The sequence below is a fragment of the Psittacula echo genome, assembly GCF_963264785.1.
Source record: "Psittacula echo genome assembly, chromosome: Z".
Classification (NCBI taxonomy): domain Eukaryota; kingdom Metazoa; phylum Chordata; class Aves; order Psittaciformes; family Psittacidae; genus Psittacula; species Psittacula echo.
In genome coordinates, this window is record NC_137742.1 from 63,343,133 (window position 1) to 63,362,129 (window position 18,997).

At 39.6% G+C, this 18,997-nt stretch overlaps 2 protein-coding genes across 11 annotated transcripts in view; both read right to left on the bottom strand.

Annotated features, from left to right (window-relative positions):
* The window catches only part of MCCC2 (methylcrotonyl-CoA carboxylase subunit 2), a gene marked incomplete at both ends in the record, with an annotated part of 39,284 nt that extends 29,266 nt beyond the window's left edge, over positions 1–10,018 (bottom strand). The window contains 5 exons of the mRNA XM_080637601.1: positions 65–192; positions 774–875; positions 1,127–1,211; positions 5,693–5,759; positions 9,887–10,018. Of these exons, the coding sequence (XP_080493727.1) occupies positions 65–192; positions 774–875; positions 1,127–1,211; positions 5,693–5,759; positions 9,887–10,018 (514 nt within the window). The remainder of the gene's footprint in view (positions 1–64; positions 193–773; positions 876–1,126; positions 1,212–5,692; positions 5,760–9,886) is intronic.
* Positions 10,019–10,706: 688 nt separating this feature from the next.
* BDP1 (BDP1 general transcription factor IIIB subunit) overlaps positions 10,707–18,997 on the bottom strand; it is a 55,272-nt gene continuing 46,981 nt past the window's right edge. For 5 of the 10 annotated variants that reach the window (XM_080636921.1, XM_080636919.1, XM_080636920.1 and 2 more), the window contains exons 37-42: positions 18,806–18,995; positions 17,127–17,343; positions 16,184–16,226; positions 15,013–15,310; positions 13,494–13,734; positions 10,707–13,115 (exon numbers count right to left, since the gene is read on the bottom strand). In XM_080636921.1, coding sequence (XP_080493047.1) covers positions 12,987–13,115; positions 13,494–13,734; positions 15,013–15,310; positions 16,184–16,226; positions 17,127–17,343; positions 18,806–18,995 — 1,118 coding nt within the window. In that variant the 3' untranslated portion in view covers positions 10,707–12,986. Of the gene's footprint in view, positions 13,116–13,493; positions 13,735–15,012; positions 15,311–16,183; positions 16,227–17,126; positions 17,344–18,805; positions 18,996–18,997 lie in introns of those variants that run through there. The other 5 variants (XM_080636922.1, XM_080636917.1, XM_080636924.1 and 2 more) reach the window with 5 other exon arrangements.

Here is an 18,997-nt window from a genome sequence, read left to right on the forward strand (position 1 = left end):
CTTATCTGGACATCCCCAGCTCCACTTAACAAAGGACATCTGCTCTTTCTGCAGTGGAACTTACCCAAATACAGGCAAGGGAGATGGTTTTGCATTGCAATTTCTTGAGCTCGTAAATGTTTCTTAACAGTGATGGGATAATAAGTACCACCTTTGACAGTAGCATCATTAGCAACAATCAAGCATTCCACCCTAAAAATAAAACAACCTTATGAGAGAGAAAAATATTTCTAGTGCGTAAGTATGTCTGTTGGTTAAGGTCTGCAACATGCCATGGACTCTCGAAGTCCTGATGCTCAGAGCACTCCTCACCTGTACTCCATCAAATGAACACTGTAATTGTAGTCTCAGCACTACGACATCCTGTTTCACAGTCCCTTAACTCCCTAAAATAAAGCTCTATAGCATCGTATTTAATTTCAACATCAGTTTTGGAGGTACCTTTAGTGAGTAAAATTAATTCTAAGCCTCAGATACCACCCTATTTTTTTTTAAACTGCTGTATGTGATACACTAATCTCTCTCCTTCATTGGACAACAGAAACTCTGTATGTGTTCCACTCTAATATGGGATATACTAACTAAAAAAAAAATACATAAAATCACTTTCTTTTAGCTAAGACTGAATAAATTAAGATATCAACACTGATGATTTTATCTGGGTCAAAACTGAAAGACTAAAAAGTGCTAATAGCTTAATACTGGAAACTGAACAAAATTATGCCTTCTTCCATTTCATATCATCAATAATATAGATCACTGGTATCTCTCACCCAGATACTCGTCCAATGCCTGTGATAATGCCTCCTGCTGGTACCTCTTCATTACCATACAACTGGTAACCTGCAAACTGGGAGAACTCCAAGAATGGAGACCTGAATGATGACAAACAGAACGCAATTTTAAAAACAAATTGGCCATATTTGTCACCGAATCTCATTTAAAAGGTTAAATTTTTAAAAAAAAGATTTTTTTTTTTTTAGGAGAGGTGACCATTTCGAAAAACACTGTAAAATCTCCACTGTGTAATTCACCAGTGTTTATGAAACCTAAAGAAAAAACAAGTCTATTGGAGTATCTACCCACAAGACAACCTGAAATGTTTTTTAAAAACCAAAATACCTACCCGGGATCAATAAGCCTGTCAATTCTCTCTCTGGGTAACAGTTTTCCTCTTGATGTGTGAAGCTTACGAGCTTTTTCTCCACCTCCTGTGATACAATAGTAAATTGTTAGATTTACAAAGGACACAGATAAATCACTACTTATATTAAAACTTCAAATGGAAGCACCTATGAGTTCCCAGCTTTGAAGTATGGACCTTAGCAAAAAATTTAATAAATAATGGTTTCCACTTCAAATAGATTTAGGATATTGATAAAAAAGCTTGCTTTTCAGAATCTACTCCATTTTCCCCCTCATTTTTGATAGCAGTCTTGAGGTACATATTTTAATAAACAGCTGTCTGAAACCTTCCCCCACTGCTTGGCAACAAACCAAAGGGCTGAGCACAAATACACAGACAAAGGCACAGCAGTAAGAACTACTTACTATTCCCCCAAATTGGTTCAAAATAGCTACACTGATTCCAGTCTTGAAAGACTCAACACAATCTGGATTCATTTCCTTAGATCACTCCAAAACTGTAAGAAGAACTCAGACACACAGCATTTAATATCAAGTGTATCCTTGCTTCATTTCAACCCTTTACTTGAGGTCATCCTAAATCACATCTTTTGCTCTCTAGAGCTTTCTGTCATTCGATACCTAAGATTTGTTGACACATTTCAGCCTCTTTACAACAGCTTATACAAACATTGTCTCTCTATGTAGACAGATCACTGATCCACCTCATCAGTCTAAAATTGTCTCTTCTGTCCAAAATAAAAAAGTGCTATTTTACTAACATTTTTCCTGAGACTTCAAGATTTCTTTGTCATCTAAGCGTCACTAAAACGGAACTTTTAAGCCTACCTTTCAAGCCTTTATGCCAACCTCCTTCCTTGATCACTACGCACATTATTTCCTACCCGTTAGGCATGCCAGAAACTCCACAATTTATTTCTGATTGAACCTGTTCATTAGGTCTGTGTATCCAGCCTAAATCTAAATCTTGAGAATTCTTTCTGTACAAGTTTCTTAAGATACAACCTCTCACATCCACCTACAGAGCTAATACTCTCATCCAAATTCTCAGCATCCCACATCATAGTAACTACAATATTTTTCCTGACCTCCATCTTGCCTTTCCCATTTACACCCACAGTGATGCTGCAAAAATTCCATTCTGTGACTTCATGTATCTCTGTACATTCCCGCTCTTTACAAATTAGTCATAAATGCTTGCCCTCCAGGCCTTGTAGCCATTCTATCGAATATTCCTTGACCAAGATCCAGACCTTTGCTTTACCCTAAGCTGACGTCTATTCTGTAGACTGAGAAGCAGCACCCCTGTCAATAGAACAAATTTGGAGGCATTTAATTTGAAATCCTTTCTTTAATTTCTCCTTTACAGTAATGTCTATAAGAACTTCACTGTGGCTGCTGATATGCTATGATTGCTGTTAGTCACAGAAACTAAAAGTATCTCAAGTCACTTCTTGTGCTTGTTATCAGAAATCCATCTGATGTAATTAATCATAGCCTGCAAATTCTGTGATGGCAGGGGCCATCTTCTTGTTGCACAGCTGAGGATTACTCAGTAAACTGGGATACAGGTTCACAAAAGCCTTATCCACTGAAACAAAAAACAAAGAATGAAGCATTCATTATACTCCTTACAGAGACCTCAAGCAAGAGCTCATCCTCTGAAAGACAGCTTTTATTAAGAAAAAAGGCTCTGCACTTATCCTTCAGATGTATTCAACATAAGTACCTAATTCCTCTCATACTTAAATGATGGGCAAAGCAAGCTCAACCAGTGTCACTCAAAATGGTGTATTAACATCCTAGCGGAGCTACCTAGACAGAGGAAAGATGAGGGCCATGTTCTTGTCCTATTATTATGTAACGGGCAAGAACAGGAAAACAGCAGTGAAGATGGCCATGATCATTATCTCATGGGCCACACAGGGAATTGCTGAAGTCTCTATACCCAGTAAAAGATGGAGGTAGTCCAAGTGTTTCAGCATCTCCTCAGGATATCCTGGAGCTTTGCTGCACAGCAAGAAAAAAATTAAGCACAAAATCTCAACTGTGCTTTATTCCAAAGCCATAAAAGAAACTACATTATATAAGAAACCATGTATGAAGAGCAAACAGCATTATGATGGAAACAAGAAGGGAAGAATTAAAGCTGCATGTTCGCTCTCTGGCAGCAAAGTTAAGCAATTATAAACCATTTTAATTTTATTGTCCACATTAATTACAGTAAACTATACTTAATTCAGGTAGTCTGAAAAGGATGAAACAGATTTCAATCTTACAAACTATTACAGACTTGCTTTTGTTTGCCAGCACAAATACAGCTAAGGTCTTTTAAAAGACCCTGACATAAAAAACTATAAAAAATGTTTCTGTAAATACATCAGCAGCAGAAGGAGGGCTAAGAAAAGTCTCCATCCTTTACTGAGTGCAGGTGGAAACATAGTGACAAAGGATGAGGAAAAGGCCTAGATACTTAACGCCTCAGCCTTTATCAGTAAGACCTGTTGCTTCTCTGGGTATCCAGCACACTGAGCTGGAAGACCGGGATGGGGAGCAAAATGAAACCACCCCATAATCCAAGGGGAAATGATCAGTGACCTGCTACACCACTGATACACACACAAGCCTTTCTATGACAAGGTGACCCGCTTAGTGGATGAGGGAAAGGCTGTGGGTGTTGTTTACCTCGAATTTAGTAAAGTCTTTGACACTACTTCCCCCAACATTCCTAAGGAGAAATTAGCTGCTCACGGCTTGAATGCATGTACTCCTTGCTGGGTAAAAAACTGGCCAGACAGCTGGGCCCAAAGTATTGTGGTGAACAGAGTTAAATCCTGCTGGTTGCAGGTCACAAGCAGTGTTCCCCAGGGCTCAGTACTGGAGCCAGTTCTGTTTAATATCTGTATCAGTGATCTGGATGAGCTCAAGTGCACCCTCAGTAATATGCAAATGACACCAAGTTAGGGGTGTCCCTTTGAGAGTACGGAGGCTCTACAGAGGGATCTGGACAGGCTGGATCGATGGACTGCGGCCAACAGTATGAGGCTCAAGAAGGCTGGGTTCTACACTTGGGCCACAATAACCCTGTGCAACACTACAGGCTTAGGGAAGAGTGGCTGGAAAACTGCTCATGGAAAAGGGCCTGGAGGTGCTGACTGATGGCTGAACATGAGCCAGGCAGTTAAGAAGGGGAACAGCATCCTGGCCTGTATCAGCAATATTGCGGCCAGCAAGGCCAGGGCAGTGGTCATCCCCCTGTACTGCACTGGTGAGGCTGCATCTCAAATTCTGCGTTCAGTTCTGGGCCCCTCACTACAAGAGACATTGAGGTGCTGGAGTGGGTCCAGAGAAGGGCAACAAAGCTGATGAAAGGTCTGGAGCACAAGTCTGATGGAGAACGGCTGAGGGAACTGGGGGAAGTTTAGTCTGGAGAAGAGAAGGCTCAGGAGGGACCTTACTGCTCTCTACAACTGCCTGAAAGGAGGTTGTAGTGAGGTGGAGTTGGTCTCTTCTCCCAGGAGAAAGGAGGAGAGGAAATGGCCTCAAATTGCCCCAGGGGAGGTTTAGATTGGATATTTGGAAAAATCTCTTCACCAAAAGGGTTGTCAAGCACCGGAACAGGCTGCTCAGGGAAGTGGCTGAGTCACATCCCTGGAGGCATTTAAGAGACTTGCAGGTGTCCTGCTTAGGGACACGGTTTAGTGGTGGACTTGGCAATGCTGGGTTAACTTCTAGACTCGATGATCTCAAAGGTTTTTTCCAGCCTAAATGGCTATAATTCTATGAAAATCCTCTTTGCGCATGAAGAGCCTAACATGCAACTTGAACAGAATCACATTAGCCAAACCAATCTGTCACAAAAGCAGGCAGCAGTGGATGAAGCAAGGAAGCAGGTGAAGTGCTTATCAGTAAAAGCCTTTTACTAATAACCCTATCTATTTTCAAAAATTACTGCCATTAGAAGCATACATTCCATTAAGATTTTAATGATTAAAAATTAACCAATTCTAAACATCCGGTTTTCACTGCCTTTCTGCTTACTTTTTGCCTCTCTGACAATGAAATTAATCTTCCATTTGACTAAATCAGCCTTGTTTTTATTTATGTCTGCTTTCAGTAATTAATGGATTTGCTTGCATTAGGATATTGCTCTGATATTCAACTGGCAAGCAAAAAAGCATGATAAAACACTTGATATTGTGGTAAACAAAGAAGTGCTAGTGGTACGGACATTTTTCTTAGCTAGCCTGAGCTACTTAAAAAAAAAAACCAAATCCCAACAAACTAACAACTAGATTTTGAACCAAATTAGCTTGGATATAAACCTTCTAAGATTTTCAGATGTCACAAGGTGGTAAATCCAGATTTAAATAGATAGCTAAAATTTCAGCATGACTACTATAATCCAGCAAGTATGTTGTATCTGAATGAACTGATTCATGAAGATACATCTATAAGGGGGGAAAAATCCGAAGAAACTAAACTGGTTTTTGGACTAAACTAAACCAGTATTTAGAGCACATGTTTTAAAATCTACCATACTTACCTAATCTGATTTTTTCTGCTTGCTGTTGGAGTTCGGTTACCAGTGTTTTCATTCGTTCATAGTTTTCCTAAGTGCAGAACAAAACAGCATTTTATGTTTAATCAAGAATGACAGTATTGGGTTTTAATAAACAAGCACAGAATGTTCAAGATTTATTTCTCTTCCAAGTTTCACTTCACCTTATTAAATACTATTAAATAAATCTGTATTGTCTTTTAAGTAATAACATTTCTACCTACGTATTGTCTTTCCTCATGCATCCCAAAGCATTTAATAAAAATACTAAAAAACTCTGAGCATGTTATGGTTGTAAAAGACTAGTTCCAAATTTAATAAATGAAACCAGAATTATCCATTATAGAGTTGAAGTGCTATTTTTCAGGTTTTGTTAATTAGTACAGGTTTGCTTTTTTAAACTAGCTTTGTAGAAAGCATCACGTGGATTAAATTAAGCACTGCTAATTTATGTCTCGTTATATGCATTTATGTCTTATTTTGTGTCTTATACCAAAAGATGAATGACCTAGACCAAACAGAATTTGGTTAACATTTTTATATTCTTGTTGTTTAGGTAGAACATAGAGATAAAGCTTTTAAAAAACAGAAAAGTCTGGTCTTCTTAGTTTTGAATATGACTGATCCAGTACTGAGCTCACAATTTCTGTCAGAAGCTATGTGTGCTTATTACAGCAGTTGTTTACCACTTCTTACAAATTAAAAGGTATTAGTCAAGCTTAATTTGTTGTTTTGGTTTTTTTTTCCCAGACATTAATAGCTATGTTACCTCTCCAAAAAGTGAAACTCCAGATACACGTAGTAATTGCTGCATTAAAAAAATAAAATCATACTGCCTTATCTAATTCTCATTTAGAAGAAGTTAGAGTCTACTTTGACAGAAAAAATAAACATCTGGTGACTCTTTATATTCAGACTCAAACACCCACAATTAAGATTTCCCATAAAAGCAACAAGTGTCGCAGTTAAGTTCGTTCAGCTCTGTGTTGGTTACTGAAAGGCACCAAGATGCAAAGGAGGAAGGAATAAAAACACGTACACAGACACTGTGCATTCAAGCCAGTTTCATCACTGTGGCAGCATCCCAAAAGCTAAGAACAAAACGAGACATGTCGTGATAACTTGACTCTGATGCTCCTAGGAGAGACTACAGAGAGCTACTGTGGCCACACAACCACCAGCAGCACTGAAGGAACCAAAACCTCCTTTTAATCCTTTGCAAAAGACACTGTCTACAAGTTAACTGTTTTTGCCTGTGAAAAGTCTGTGAAACAGCCGCTGTAATTCCACACTTTTAAAAATCTGCAGTTGTCACAACACTCACTCCTACTGTATGTGTTCAGCTTGCCCAGCTGGCTCATTTCACAGCATGATGCATGTATTGTCCCTGATTCTCCTTGCCACTCAGCCTGTTTTCTCTAAATACGCTTACTTTTAGCACACAGTATTGAGCTTAAAACCTCACCTTTAACACAGAAAAAACCAAACCAAATAAACCCAGCTAAAAATGGCAAAGCAAATTAAAAGGGGCACAGCAATTGCAATCACAGGCTTACTAGCTTCTGAATTAACAAATCACAGTAGCTACTTCAGCTACTCTACATAAAAAACTGTAAAAGGACGATTCAGATAATCTATAAGAAACCCCACTGTATTCAAATATTACAGTTGCTTAAATTCACTTAATTTCTAGCCTTATCTTTCATGCCTTTAACCAGAACAGAGCATCATTATATTTTACAAAGGAAAAGATGCCCTGCAATCTTACAGTAGGTTTTGAATACGCACAGAAAAGGCTCCTCTCAGAAATAACCATGCTAGTTCTACCATATACTTGTGAGCTTTTCATTAATTAATGACAAAAAGGCTAGTGAAGTGACACAAGTTGATCTGGAAACTTGCCCTTGCACCACTAAGTTCTATAAAATCCTGCTGTTAACACGAGAGCTTCTAGAAACGTTAAAGAAAAACCAAGAGGCAAAACCTACAGACTAATCCTGCAGTTATTACACAGGCTAACTGAATTACTGCTACATGAACTAAATGGCTGCAAAATCCAATCCCTGGAATATTTACACAGATTTCCCAGAATTCTCTTATTTTTAGATTACATTTTCACTTGTCTGGTTTGAAAGACAGTTTATATTATGAAGGCAAAGGTGCCTAGCTGAATTCACAGGCAGAAATACAAACATTAGCTAAAGAAGACAAGACCTTTAACAAATATCCTTATGCCTTCATGTGTTTGCACCTTTATTCCCTGTATTACTTTTGTTTCAGATGGTGAAGGGCCTCACAGCAGGGACCTCAGTTCTTTGTGTTTGTAAAGCACCACATGTGTTTATAGTGCTCAGTAAATTATTCCTACCAAATACTAACACCATTAGCTACTTTACCAAGCCTTGCTTTTGAGATCAAAAGATACACACTCACAAATGCAAATCTAGCGACAGCTTAGCTGAGCAAACACATTTATTAAAATACTACTTCTTGGGAGTTTTGCTAAGCTAAACACAAATATGCACGCATACATACATATACACACACACACACATATATATATATACACACCCACTCCACATGCACAAGTTTCGTACATGGGTATATATAAACACATACTGAAATTCCACAGAAGTTTCAGTCACCTAACTTCTGTCCCCAAGTTTAGTTTCTGCAAAACCAAACGCAGAACCAAAGGCACCATTTAAGTCAGAAAGAGTTGCTTCACTTGCTGTTTGATATTTGACTTGGAACAAATGTGAAAACAAATGCACGCCCTCCTGCCAGTTTTGATCCACACCAAAGCTGTGTTTTTCTCAGCCTAAATAGTAACGCAATTTTTTTCTTGAACATCATGACGACAACATAAATACGATGCAGCTGATACGGTGCGTGGCATCAGAAGTTTGACCAGCAGGTCAAGGGAGGAGATTCTCCCTCTCTACTCTGCTCTGGTGAGACATCCCCTGCAGAACTGCATCCAGCTCTAGGGCCCTCAACATAAGAGGAACATGGAGCTGTTGGAGCGACTCCAGAGGATGCCACGAAGATGATCAGGGGGCTGGAGCATCTCTGCTATGGAAACAGGCTGAAAGAGTTGGGCTTGTTTGGCCTGAAGAAGAGAGGCTCTGGGGAGACCTTAGTGCAGCTTCCAGTGCCTAAACGGGTCCTACACGGTGTCTGGAGCGGAACTTTTTACAAGGGCATGTAGTGACAGGACAAGGGGGAATGGCTTTAAGATGACAGAGGGGAGATTTAGATTAGATATAAGGAAGGAGCTCTTCCCTGTGAGGGTGGTGAGGCACAGGTTTCCCAGAGAAGCTGTGGCTGTGCCATCCCTGGCAGTGTTCAAGGCCAGGCTGGATGGGACTTGAACCAGTCTGGTCTGGTGGAAGGTGGGCTCTATGCTGTTGCAGGAGGTTGGAACTAGATTAGCTTTAAGGCCCCTTCCAAGCCAAAACATTCCATGTTATTCTGTGCTAGTAATGTCCCATAGAAAATAAAACAATTTACACCAGACACAAGTACTGTTCTCTTCATGAAGACAACGGGAATTCCACCTATTCTTCTTGCCAAACATGATTCCTTCTGCTGCTGCTGGCATTCTGATTTAAAAAGAAGACATGTAAAAACATCTATAATGAGGCAACCGACAGTACAAACCCAAGGTCTCTTTTACGTGGTACCTCTACGCTCTGCATGAACTAAATACAGACCTCGGCACCGACGGCGCCGGTCAGGGGGCGCAACGCGGCAAAACAGGGCCGTGCGAGGCGACGCGGGGCTGACCGCAGGCCGTGTGTGGCACGGCCGCGGTGACACCAGCTCTGACGCCGCTTCCGCACCCACACCACGGCGCCACCGAGGCCGTGTCCCCGAGGCCCACCCGCCGCGGAGTTCCACCGCCCCTCGCAGCCTGCGTCTCGCGGATGGTGCCTCCCCTCAGCAGGCGGAGAGCTTGCCACATGAGGGCGCGGAAGCGGAATGGAGCCGAGTTGCAGGCCGGGGTTAGGCCGGCAGCGGCAGCTCCCAGCTCGGCCGCCCCAGCAGCGGAAAGACCAGATCCGGACTCCCGCGGGTCCTGGGGGTGGACACCGCTGCCCGCCCATGGCTCCCCACCGGAGTCTCCCATCCACGGCCTGCGACCCTGCAGGCGGCAGGGGGCCCGGACTAGCCTACCTGGTAGAGAGCGGAGCCCGCGTCGGGGGGTGACCCCACCGCTGCCACCGCCTCACCCCGGTAGCCGCGGGCCGGCGGGGCGCTGCTTAACAGCTGCCAGCGGCCCAGCAGCCGCCGGATGCCCAGCAGCATGGCTGCGTGTTGAGCCAAGCCGAGCCGAGCCCGCAGTCCCAGGCCCGCGGTGCCACTCCCCCCGCCGCAGCCAATGGGCATGAGCGGGGCCCTGGGACCGGGCCGGGCAGCAGCGTCGTTACCCGCGGTGCCCCGTGCCGTCGGTCGTGCGGCTGTGACTGTGAGAACTGAACTCGTACAACGTAAAAGCCTTTCGCTTGGCCGGTCGCCGACAGGGTACCGCAATCTCCCCCCCGGCCAAGGCTGCAAGACAACCCTGAAGAACTCCCGTTGGAAGCCTTTTGTTCCCAGCCGGGATTACACACTTATGCATGCCCGAAGAGCCCTTGCCCTTTTGTTACCTGCAGAACAGCTGAGATGCTACAACAAGAGTGGCAGATCATTTATTTTTTTCTATTGTTCCTTGTGGGAAAGCTTTGCTGTTTTCCAGCATTCCACTTTCATTTTGTATTTACAGAGAGAAAACACTGTGAAGCCAGGTACAAAGTAAGTTAGGCTGTATGCTAAAACATACTTCAAATCAGAGACACCCACCACACAACCCCTGTTCAAATGTACTTAGTCTGTTATCACCGTGTGCACCCCAGTGCTGCAGTCAGAGCTTCAGCCATCCATTTAGCCTACATTTTCATTAACTTACTATGCCTACGAGCATTTAAAAACTACAAATGATATTCCAAGAAAGGGATACAGAGGCAATATAAAATAATTTATTCACATAATTCATAGCAGAGAATATGACTACTTTCTTTGAAACAGATAAAAGCAGTGATACAGGATGTTGGACAACTCCAAGCAAAGCAGTCTAATGCCACATCTTCACAGAAATGCTAAACTAATAGGGATTGAGATTTCTACCTTTTCTTACATACTTCACCATTATAAAACTTTCATACACAAACAGAACACAAAGTGGTCTTATCTTTATCCAAATTAAATTTGTTCTTAAGGAAAAAAAACCCAAACAAACCCAAAACTCTCTAACAAAGTGCATGTGACTTACTGCAGGGGAAAAAAAAAAAAATGTGTGTGTAGCCCAAACTAACAGGTAGATAAGGCACCTTAAATATTAGTAATGAAACAGTTGGGTGTTTTTTTATCTTGTAATAAGAATGTAAGCTAAAATTTAAAGAACTAAATGTGGAATGGTTATCACTCCGAAGTATTTCGGGCAATTATTTATAGTGACTCCTCACAAATCTGTTCTAGTCTCTTACAAGTGCAAGTGATTTAAACAAGCCACATGTGTCTGGAATCTAACACATACATAAAATAATATCTGCAAGATATACAATACATGGCCCTTTATGTATACATCAATCTATGTCTTAACGTTTACAAGTAAGACAATATTTAGATAAACATTTCAAGTTGTATGGATTAGGCAAAGGACAAGATGCTATCTGAACAGAAACTGATGGTTATGGATGGTTTTGGGGTCTTTTGGATGGTGAGGTGGGTTGACAGTATGGTTTCAAGTAAGTTCACACACTGGGACTGTTAGTCCGTTTTCCACCACTTCAAGGAGATACTGCTGCTAGACACATTTGATTGATAGACGCCTGCTAATGTAGCAATTTGCAGTAACAATAGCTTTTCTGTGTATTTTTCCTCATTGCCAAAATTTCAAAGGTTCCTTCAGAAGCCTTGCTTTCTGGAAAGGCAAGCAGTCTCACACAAACTACTTATATGAAAATCTCTGCCAGTAAATGATTATCCAGTCCAAAGCTGAAGATAGGTTTGTTTGTTATGCTCCTTGAGAGCACAACAATATCATTTAAACAAAATTATTTGTTTTGCAAAAGTACCTGCTGGTATGAAGTAACAGCAGAAAAATGTAGACTACTTAATTCTCCACACTCATTTTTGAGTAAGAAGGAGTTTCAGAATAAATACTGATACGTGGGTGACCATCTGACTTTGAGACTGCATTAACCTTGTTGCCTCAAGAAGACAACATTCTTGATGAGGCAAGTAAAAAATCATAAAGCTGCATCAGCATTTTATAATGAGTTACAGCACAAGCAGACATCCAACATGAAGAAAACCATTCAAATTCTACTCCTTCAAAGTAGCAAATCCTCAAAGCAACCACATTGTTTAATCATGGTTTAAATCCTACCTCTTTGCACCACTTTGCACAAGGGAAACCAAGGAAGTCAGCAGATATACAAACACCTACACACAAAACCAAGGAAAAGAAATGGTATTTATCCCCTTGTTTTCAGAATTAGAAGGAAATTAGCATTTGTATTAGGAAACATTAACCTCTTCCTCCCACTCCAACAGGACAGCCGAAAAGATTAATGCTGCGTGGCATTTTTAATAAATTGTGGTTTTCCAGTTATTCTCGATAAATTTTTAAAGAACTAAACCTATTTGGCTTTTCAGTTATGATCTTTCAATTCATGTCGTTAAAAACACTTATAAAAATACATCATTCGAAGATGTTAATAAAAATACCTGCAGTGCTGAACCTACCTATGTATTTACTACACTACTTCCAGTATTTGCATCTTGATCTACGGAGATTACACTACAGATAAAAGGTTCATTCCTCCTTTTAACACACTAACATAACATACTTCACAAAAAGAAGTAAAGAACTTGTACAGCCAGTACCACAAGCTTTAGCATTAAAATTCAAAAGGATACTTGTCACAAAAATTACGCATTTTTTCATTGCACTTTTCTTGAAGATGGTCATGCATCCATTATCAGCATCTAAAGTGAAACTACATGCTAGCAGGTGCTGCTCTGGTACAATGACATCAACATAGAAGTTTAGATTATATCAACGTTTTAAAAGTATTCAGGTTGCTTCAGAAGAAATACATTTCAACTTTATGGAATTAAAAACAGCTTGGCTGACATTAAGTGTGGCATAATCAACATAAGAACTTAAAAAAAATACTCTTTTCTTGCTTCATTACACTCTCAGATCCTAGGTTTTTATAAAGCTGACTTGTTATTCTGAATCATCCACTTCCATAAAGATGTCACTGAAAAAATACTCAGAGATTCTGGTTGGTTCTTCCTCCTTCTCTTGACCTTTAGCACAAAGGGGTGGCTTCTCAGGTGGCTTCTTACTTGGAACCTAATACAAAAAGAAAAAGCTCCTCTTAACAGTCTTAATCTGTTCGTGTGTATGTATGTGTATATATATATACACATACACACGCACACACACACATATACATATGCACTTGAGCTTCCAATTTAGATAGAAAGGTTAGATAAAAAAAAAAATAAAAATCAGTGTATACTGAATACAGGAAACACGTATTCATACCGGCAGCGAAAAAACAACTCACTCCCCATGTAAGTTTCCAAGACAGGCACAAGTCACGATTTATTCACTGGGATAGGGATCTCAAAACACAAATACTACATACCACCTACCCACTCCTGAAATAACTAATTCACTGTTCTTCACATCTCAAAAATGCAAGGGCATGCAAAGGTAAACACATACTGTAACTGCAGCATCAGCAGCTATATTCTCATACTCCACAGATGATGATGTGCTTGTAGAGGGAAGAGCACAAGAGTCCCTGTCGTCCTCAACAGATGGAGTGTGGTTTTTTAGGTTTCGCTTTGGAGTCACAAGCCGAGGTTTTGGGATCTTCCCTCTATTCCTTTTGGAATTTTCTGCAGTCTCAGAACTACTTTTTGTGCAAATTAAAGATAAAAATCCCAACGGTTTTCGTCCACGCCTGCTCAAAAAAAAAAAAAAAAAAAAAAAAGTCAGGATGTAATAGGATTGCTCCATGAATGGAAGATATGTACATTATTAGAGAAGTCCAACTCATAAAAAGGAAACACACACCTCTGACATCTATGAAAAAATCCAAGAAAAAAACCCCAAAAAAAGTAATTCTGAGAAAGGCTGTAATTCTGGATTACAGAATATTCTCGCACAAGATTTTATTGAAGAGTTGCAGAGACGCTCAACAATCTCCAACCCTGAGAACAGGAATGTACTATTTGCTACTAAAGCAGAGGCTGTAAGAAGCTACCACACCTTCAGAAAGAAGTTCCAAAAGGAACTGAGACATACTCCCAAAGAACAAACAGAAAAGAGCATCCTTTATGTAATCAATTGAAAAAGAAACCTGATTCCCAAGGATGGGGCCAGAGCAGACTGTCTGCTGCAGACCATTACCAGCATTATACCTAGTACTAGTACACTTACAGGTACACAGAATATCAGCTTTTTATGTTGTTAAAAGAGTTTAAAACTTACTAAACTTAAAGGCAAGGATTCTGATGTCAGTGCATTGTCACCACAATTGCTGTGGAAGTCCCAGTACAAATAACCAGGTTTGGTACTCACACAAGCATAATAAAAGAGTAAATGACAGCATCAGAAGAGACCAATGGAGCACCACAATCAACTTCAGTGAGCAACAGAGAGCAGGAACTCAAAACACTTAAGCATTATAGAAAGATATATTAAAAACGTCCACAATCAGATGGTTAAACAAAAGGAGTATTCTCTGTGCTGTCAAGACTGAAACTCCTTTGGGGATGTGACACATCTTAAGTTAGTCCTAAAAATTCTGTGTGCTGAGTACCATACCAGTAACAAATCTTATTGGCAGAAGGCCAAAAATCAAAACAAGTGAATGGGTGTATATATCACAACATTAGACTCAGCCCAGGAGAACAACAATTATTCTAAATCTGTATCATAGCCAACTGATGTCTGCCTCACCAGAGGCATCTGTCAGTGTCTAAAGTAGACATACCATACTTCAGTAGTGTCCCTTGGTCGATCTGCTCACTTAAATGAATAATTCAAATGTCAAAGCAGACAATTTGTTTCTTTCTAATTTGCTGAAGAGGACAGATACTGTAACTCTGGCCATATAGGTCATAAACAATGGTACTGCCCTTCTTGTAATACTAAGTGGAAAAAAGATATGAAAACCTCAATATGGAAAAATGGCCCTTTTTTTACAGAAAAAGCCAACAAAGCATTGCATAAATACCTGACTAATGGAGGTTTTGAAGATGATGCTAGGCTTCCAGTATGTTCCACCTGTCCAGATTCACGCACTTCCCCCTGCTTCCCTTGTCCACTTATTTCTGCTTTTCTGATGATAGGCGATAATCTAGACACAACTTCTTCTTTCTCTCTGGATGCTGAATTCTGAAGTGGTGCTATCCTCAAGTTCTCCAAAGTCTCAAGTCTGCTCCTGTCAGCCAGTGGTGGCACAGATTTGGACACCAACACAGAAGCAGGTACTTTCTCTTTTGCTGAAGCCTCTGTCTTTTGAAAAGGATTCCCTGTAAAAGTAGTTGAGAGTCATTTAAAGACTTCTGTTAGTTAACTTCAGGGATAACACAACAGCCCAAAAGACACATATGACGTTAAGAAGGCTTGTACCATTACAAGAGAAGGGATGAATTTTTTTCTTTTTTCTTGTAATGTTACTTTCTGAAGTCCCCACTAAGGATTAAAAGTTCCTGGTCTACTTTTAAAGTCTGTAAGATCTTACAGATGTTATGGGGAAAAAGCTAGAAAAGCTGGCAGAAGTGTGGTTTTACAGCACACGCACACACCCACCCTTTTCAGCACACCACTAGACTTAGACAAGTCATCTAGCTGTTTAAGCTTCTACAATTACACCTTAAAGTCTTTCTCAGGGCCAAAAAGCACTTTGCCAAACCCTTCACTGGCTCATTGAAGACTGCATTGTCAGCATTGCAGCTTTCTCTCTGATTCTTTGGAGGCAGACAAGATTTTCAAACAGTTATGTTTTGTGCATATTTTTTTAAAAAGACTAAGTAAAATAAAAAAGGAATTACCGGGGTTAAAAAATTAGTACAGATAAAATACCAGTTAATGACTGTGCTTATTAGGGCTCTCCAACAGGTGGAAATATTAAGAGAAGATACGTTTAGCCCCCAAAACCTCCCAAATTTCGCAGACTAGCTACACAAATGTTTTTAGAACCATTATTAAATTAACAATTATATAATCCAACACACATAGTTCATAGCAAAAAACATGGAGTGGTGGTATTAGGGTAAATTTATTCCTATTTTCATGTTAGATAGCCTCAGACAGGACAATTCAGCACAGTAACAGCATTAAATTGTGATGTATTAAGCATTTATATTCATTATACTTTGTTTTACAAGTTTAAATATACCTACCTGAAGTTACCACTGGAGCATCTGTGGATTTAATTGAATAAGTCTGTATTTTAAAAGGAAAGAGAAAGGTTATTTGTCTTTTTTTCTCAACACAGAAGAGAAAAAGAAAGCTGATACAGCCACATCACACATGTACACTTCTAAACAGCAGTGATACAGAAGACTACATCTTCAGTACAGTGTCATTCATCACTTAACTCATTTCCTAAGCAGGCTTTTCAAGGTGTCATGACAAACGACTCAAGACAAGGATGTCGAGATGAGAGATCAGTGAAAAGGCTTGTTATCCAGTCCTTCCTAGAAAAGCTTTCTGAATCATGCAGGGAATTTTCACCCATTCCTTCACCCAGATATACTACACAATCTTAGCTTACTCACAAAAAGCAGGGGTAGTCACTGCTATAAGCTTGGGCATATTCTAAATGCACAGAGGGAAGCTGGAAACATGATGCCTAGTTTTTATTTGCAATTTGTTCTTTTAAACTAATACTTGTGATGTCAAAAACAAGACACAAATATATATCTAACTTCTTCATGGAGCAACAGACACCATGAGGAATCATAACATTGTTCAGTGAACCCAGACCGTCTGCCAATCATTCTATAAAGATCCAGAGTTCCACCTCCTGCAGTGTCATTGTTGGAAAGGCTGTAGCGAATGAACCAAGAGTCACATAACCAGTTTGCCTACCAGGAAGCCTGATAATAAAACCTGAGAGCCTATAGACTCTTCAAAAAAATTGATACTATATTAACAGCCCCCAAACTGTTGTGGAGTTCAAAATAAAAAGTAATCTGTTAGTGCTGATTTTCTTTAAGTTGTACAGGCAGCTCATTTTTACACAAGTCACACCAATAAACAAAAATCATAATTAAGACGCTATATTACATTTTATGCATCGACACTTTGCATAAAGACTCATGTACCAAATTATGATCTCACCTCGTAAGTGGTTTCCAAGTTATCTTCCACTACAACAGTAGAGAGAATTTTCTTGGCTGGAGGAAAGTAATTCTCTTCAAGGTCAGCAGCTGACCTTTTCTGAGTTGTCTGTAAATTTGGGACAGGTTCTACTGATGCACTCTCTAGTTGTTCAGTTTCCATACTGCTGTTTAAAGGTGCAGTAAATTCATCAGCTGCAGTTGCTGAGGATCCAATACTGTATATATAAGAAGTCATTACTACGACTGTACAAAAGCCCAAATTTACTTTGCATAACATTTCTATATGGAAATTACACATGGGTCTGTGTGATACTCTTTTTTGCTTTATATCTAATACCAATTTCAAATGTACTATTTACTACCAAGAAACATTTTTCTGTGTTATTTTGAGTTAGAGAATTAAGTTTTTCTAGTCGTAATTCAATCTATATTACTTCTAGAAACTGTTCTATTTGAATTGTACTTGATATTTTAATAAAATGTAAAAATAAGACAAGTGATTAATTGCCCTAGGAGATCCTACAACCCAGTATTATTTATATGTAGAGTTGAATCTTTACCCTCATGCTCCCACACTGTCCTCCACTCCCCAGTATGGTCTCAAAAGACAGCAAGTCATCTAGGGGAGCAGCAGACTAGGGAGATAGGGTAAAGCAGAAGGGAACAGTGAGACAGAAGATATACCCTAACTCTGCCAATTAGCAATTCTGTCTACTAACAGTAGTTCCACAGGAGTTAGAATTCTTAACATTTTGTAGCCAAAATTCATAGTCTTGTCACAATTCATTCTGTAACCAACATTCACCCAAAGACCTATCCTTTTAATAACTCAGGGAATGACATCAACATTTGATGTTACATGGCAAGGTATCCACAATGATGTGGAATTGCATCACACCTCTAGCTATGATCTGAGGGCTTTTATTAATATAGCAATAGTGGTTTTTACAACTTTGCAACACTTCTTATTCTTCAGAATGCCTTTTTCACTTGATGTTGGGTTTTTCCTCCCAAACTGACTGGGAGATTAAGCTCAACTGTAATGCTGAAATTGCAATTTTGTTATATTGCATTGAGGAGTACTACTTGCAAAAGAAAATCAAACCCTTCGTATTGTAGTTCTGCAAACCAGTTATTATTCGGTTAAGTAATTAATTTGTTTGCTTTTTCAGCTCTTCTGCCCTTTGAACATGGCACAAACTCAAGAGAGTATCTGAATTTATGTCCATTGTTTATCATGCTCTCCAGAACATTAAAAACTAAAAATCTACACTAAAAATCTGGAAGAGCAATTAATAAATACCTACTTTACAAAACTGTTACAGTAGTATAAAAGTGTGAACATGCTTAGATATTTCATTTCAATTACTTTTCATTCTAAGTATCCATAGCAGAATAGATTCAGACTGGACAAATGGTTTTTGCTAAAAGGGAAGACTTCCTCTAAAGGGTAAATCAGAATTAAGATTGACATCAGAATCCCAGCTAACTAAAACACTAAACTACTGATGAGATCTTTCTCAAATCTGATGAGAGCCCTTTTCACATCCTTTTCTCTGCCAAAATTATTTCTTTTTGCCTTTTTTCTTTTGGGAAGTTCTAATCTGTAATGTACATTTAGGAAACAAACAAGGTTCACAAAAAATACTTCACTTTACTCAAGAATAAAGCATTTACCTCTCCACTTCAGTCACACTTGTTTTCCTTGCATTTATTGGGCTGATAAGTATTGGGGCTGGCAGTAACGGTTCTGAAGTTTGTTCCAGCAAAACAGATGCATCAAACTCTTTTGAATCAGCTGGGATTTCCACCAACGTTAAAATGAATGTATGTTCCTCCTCTGGACATCTATGATCATTGTTCACTACT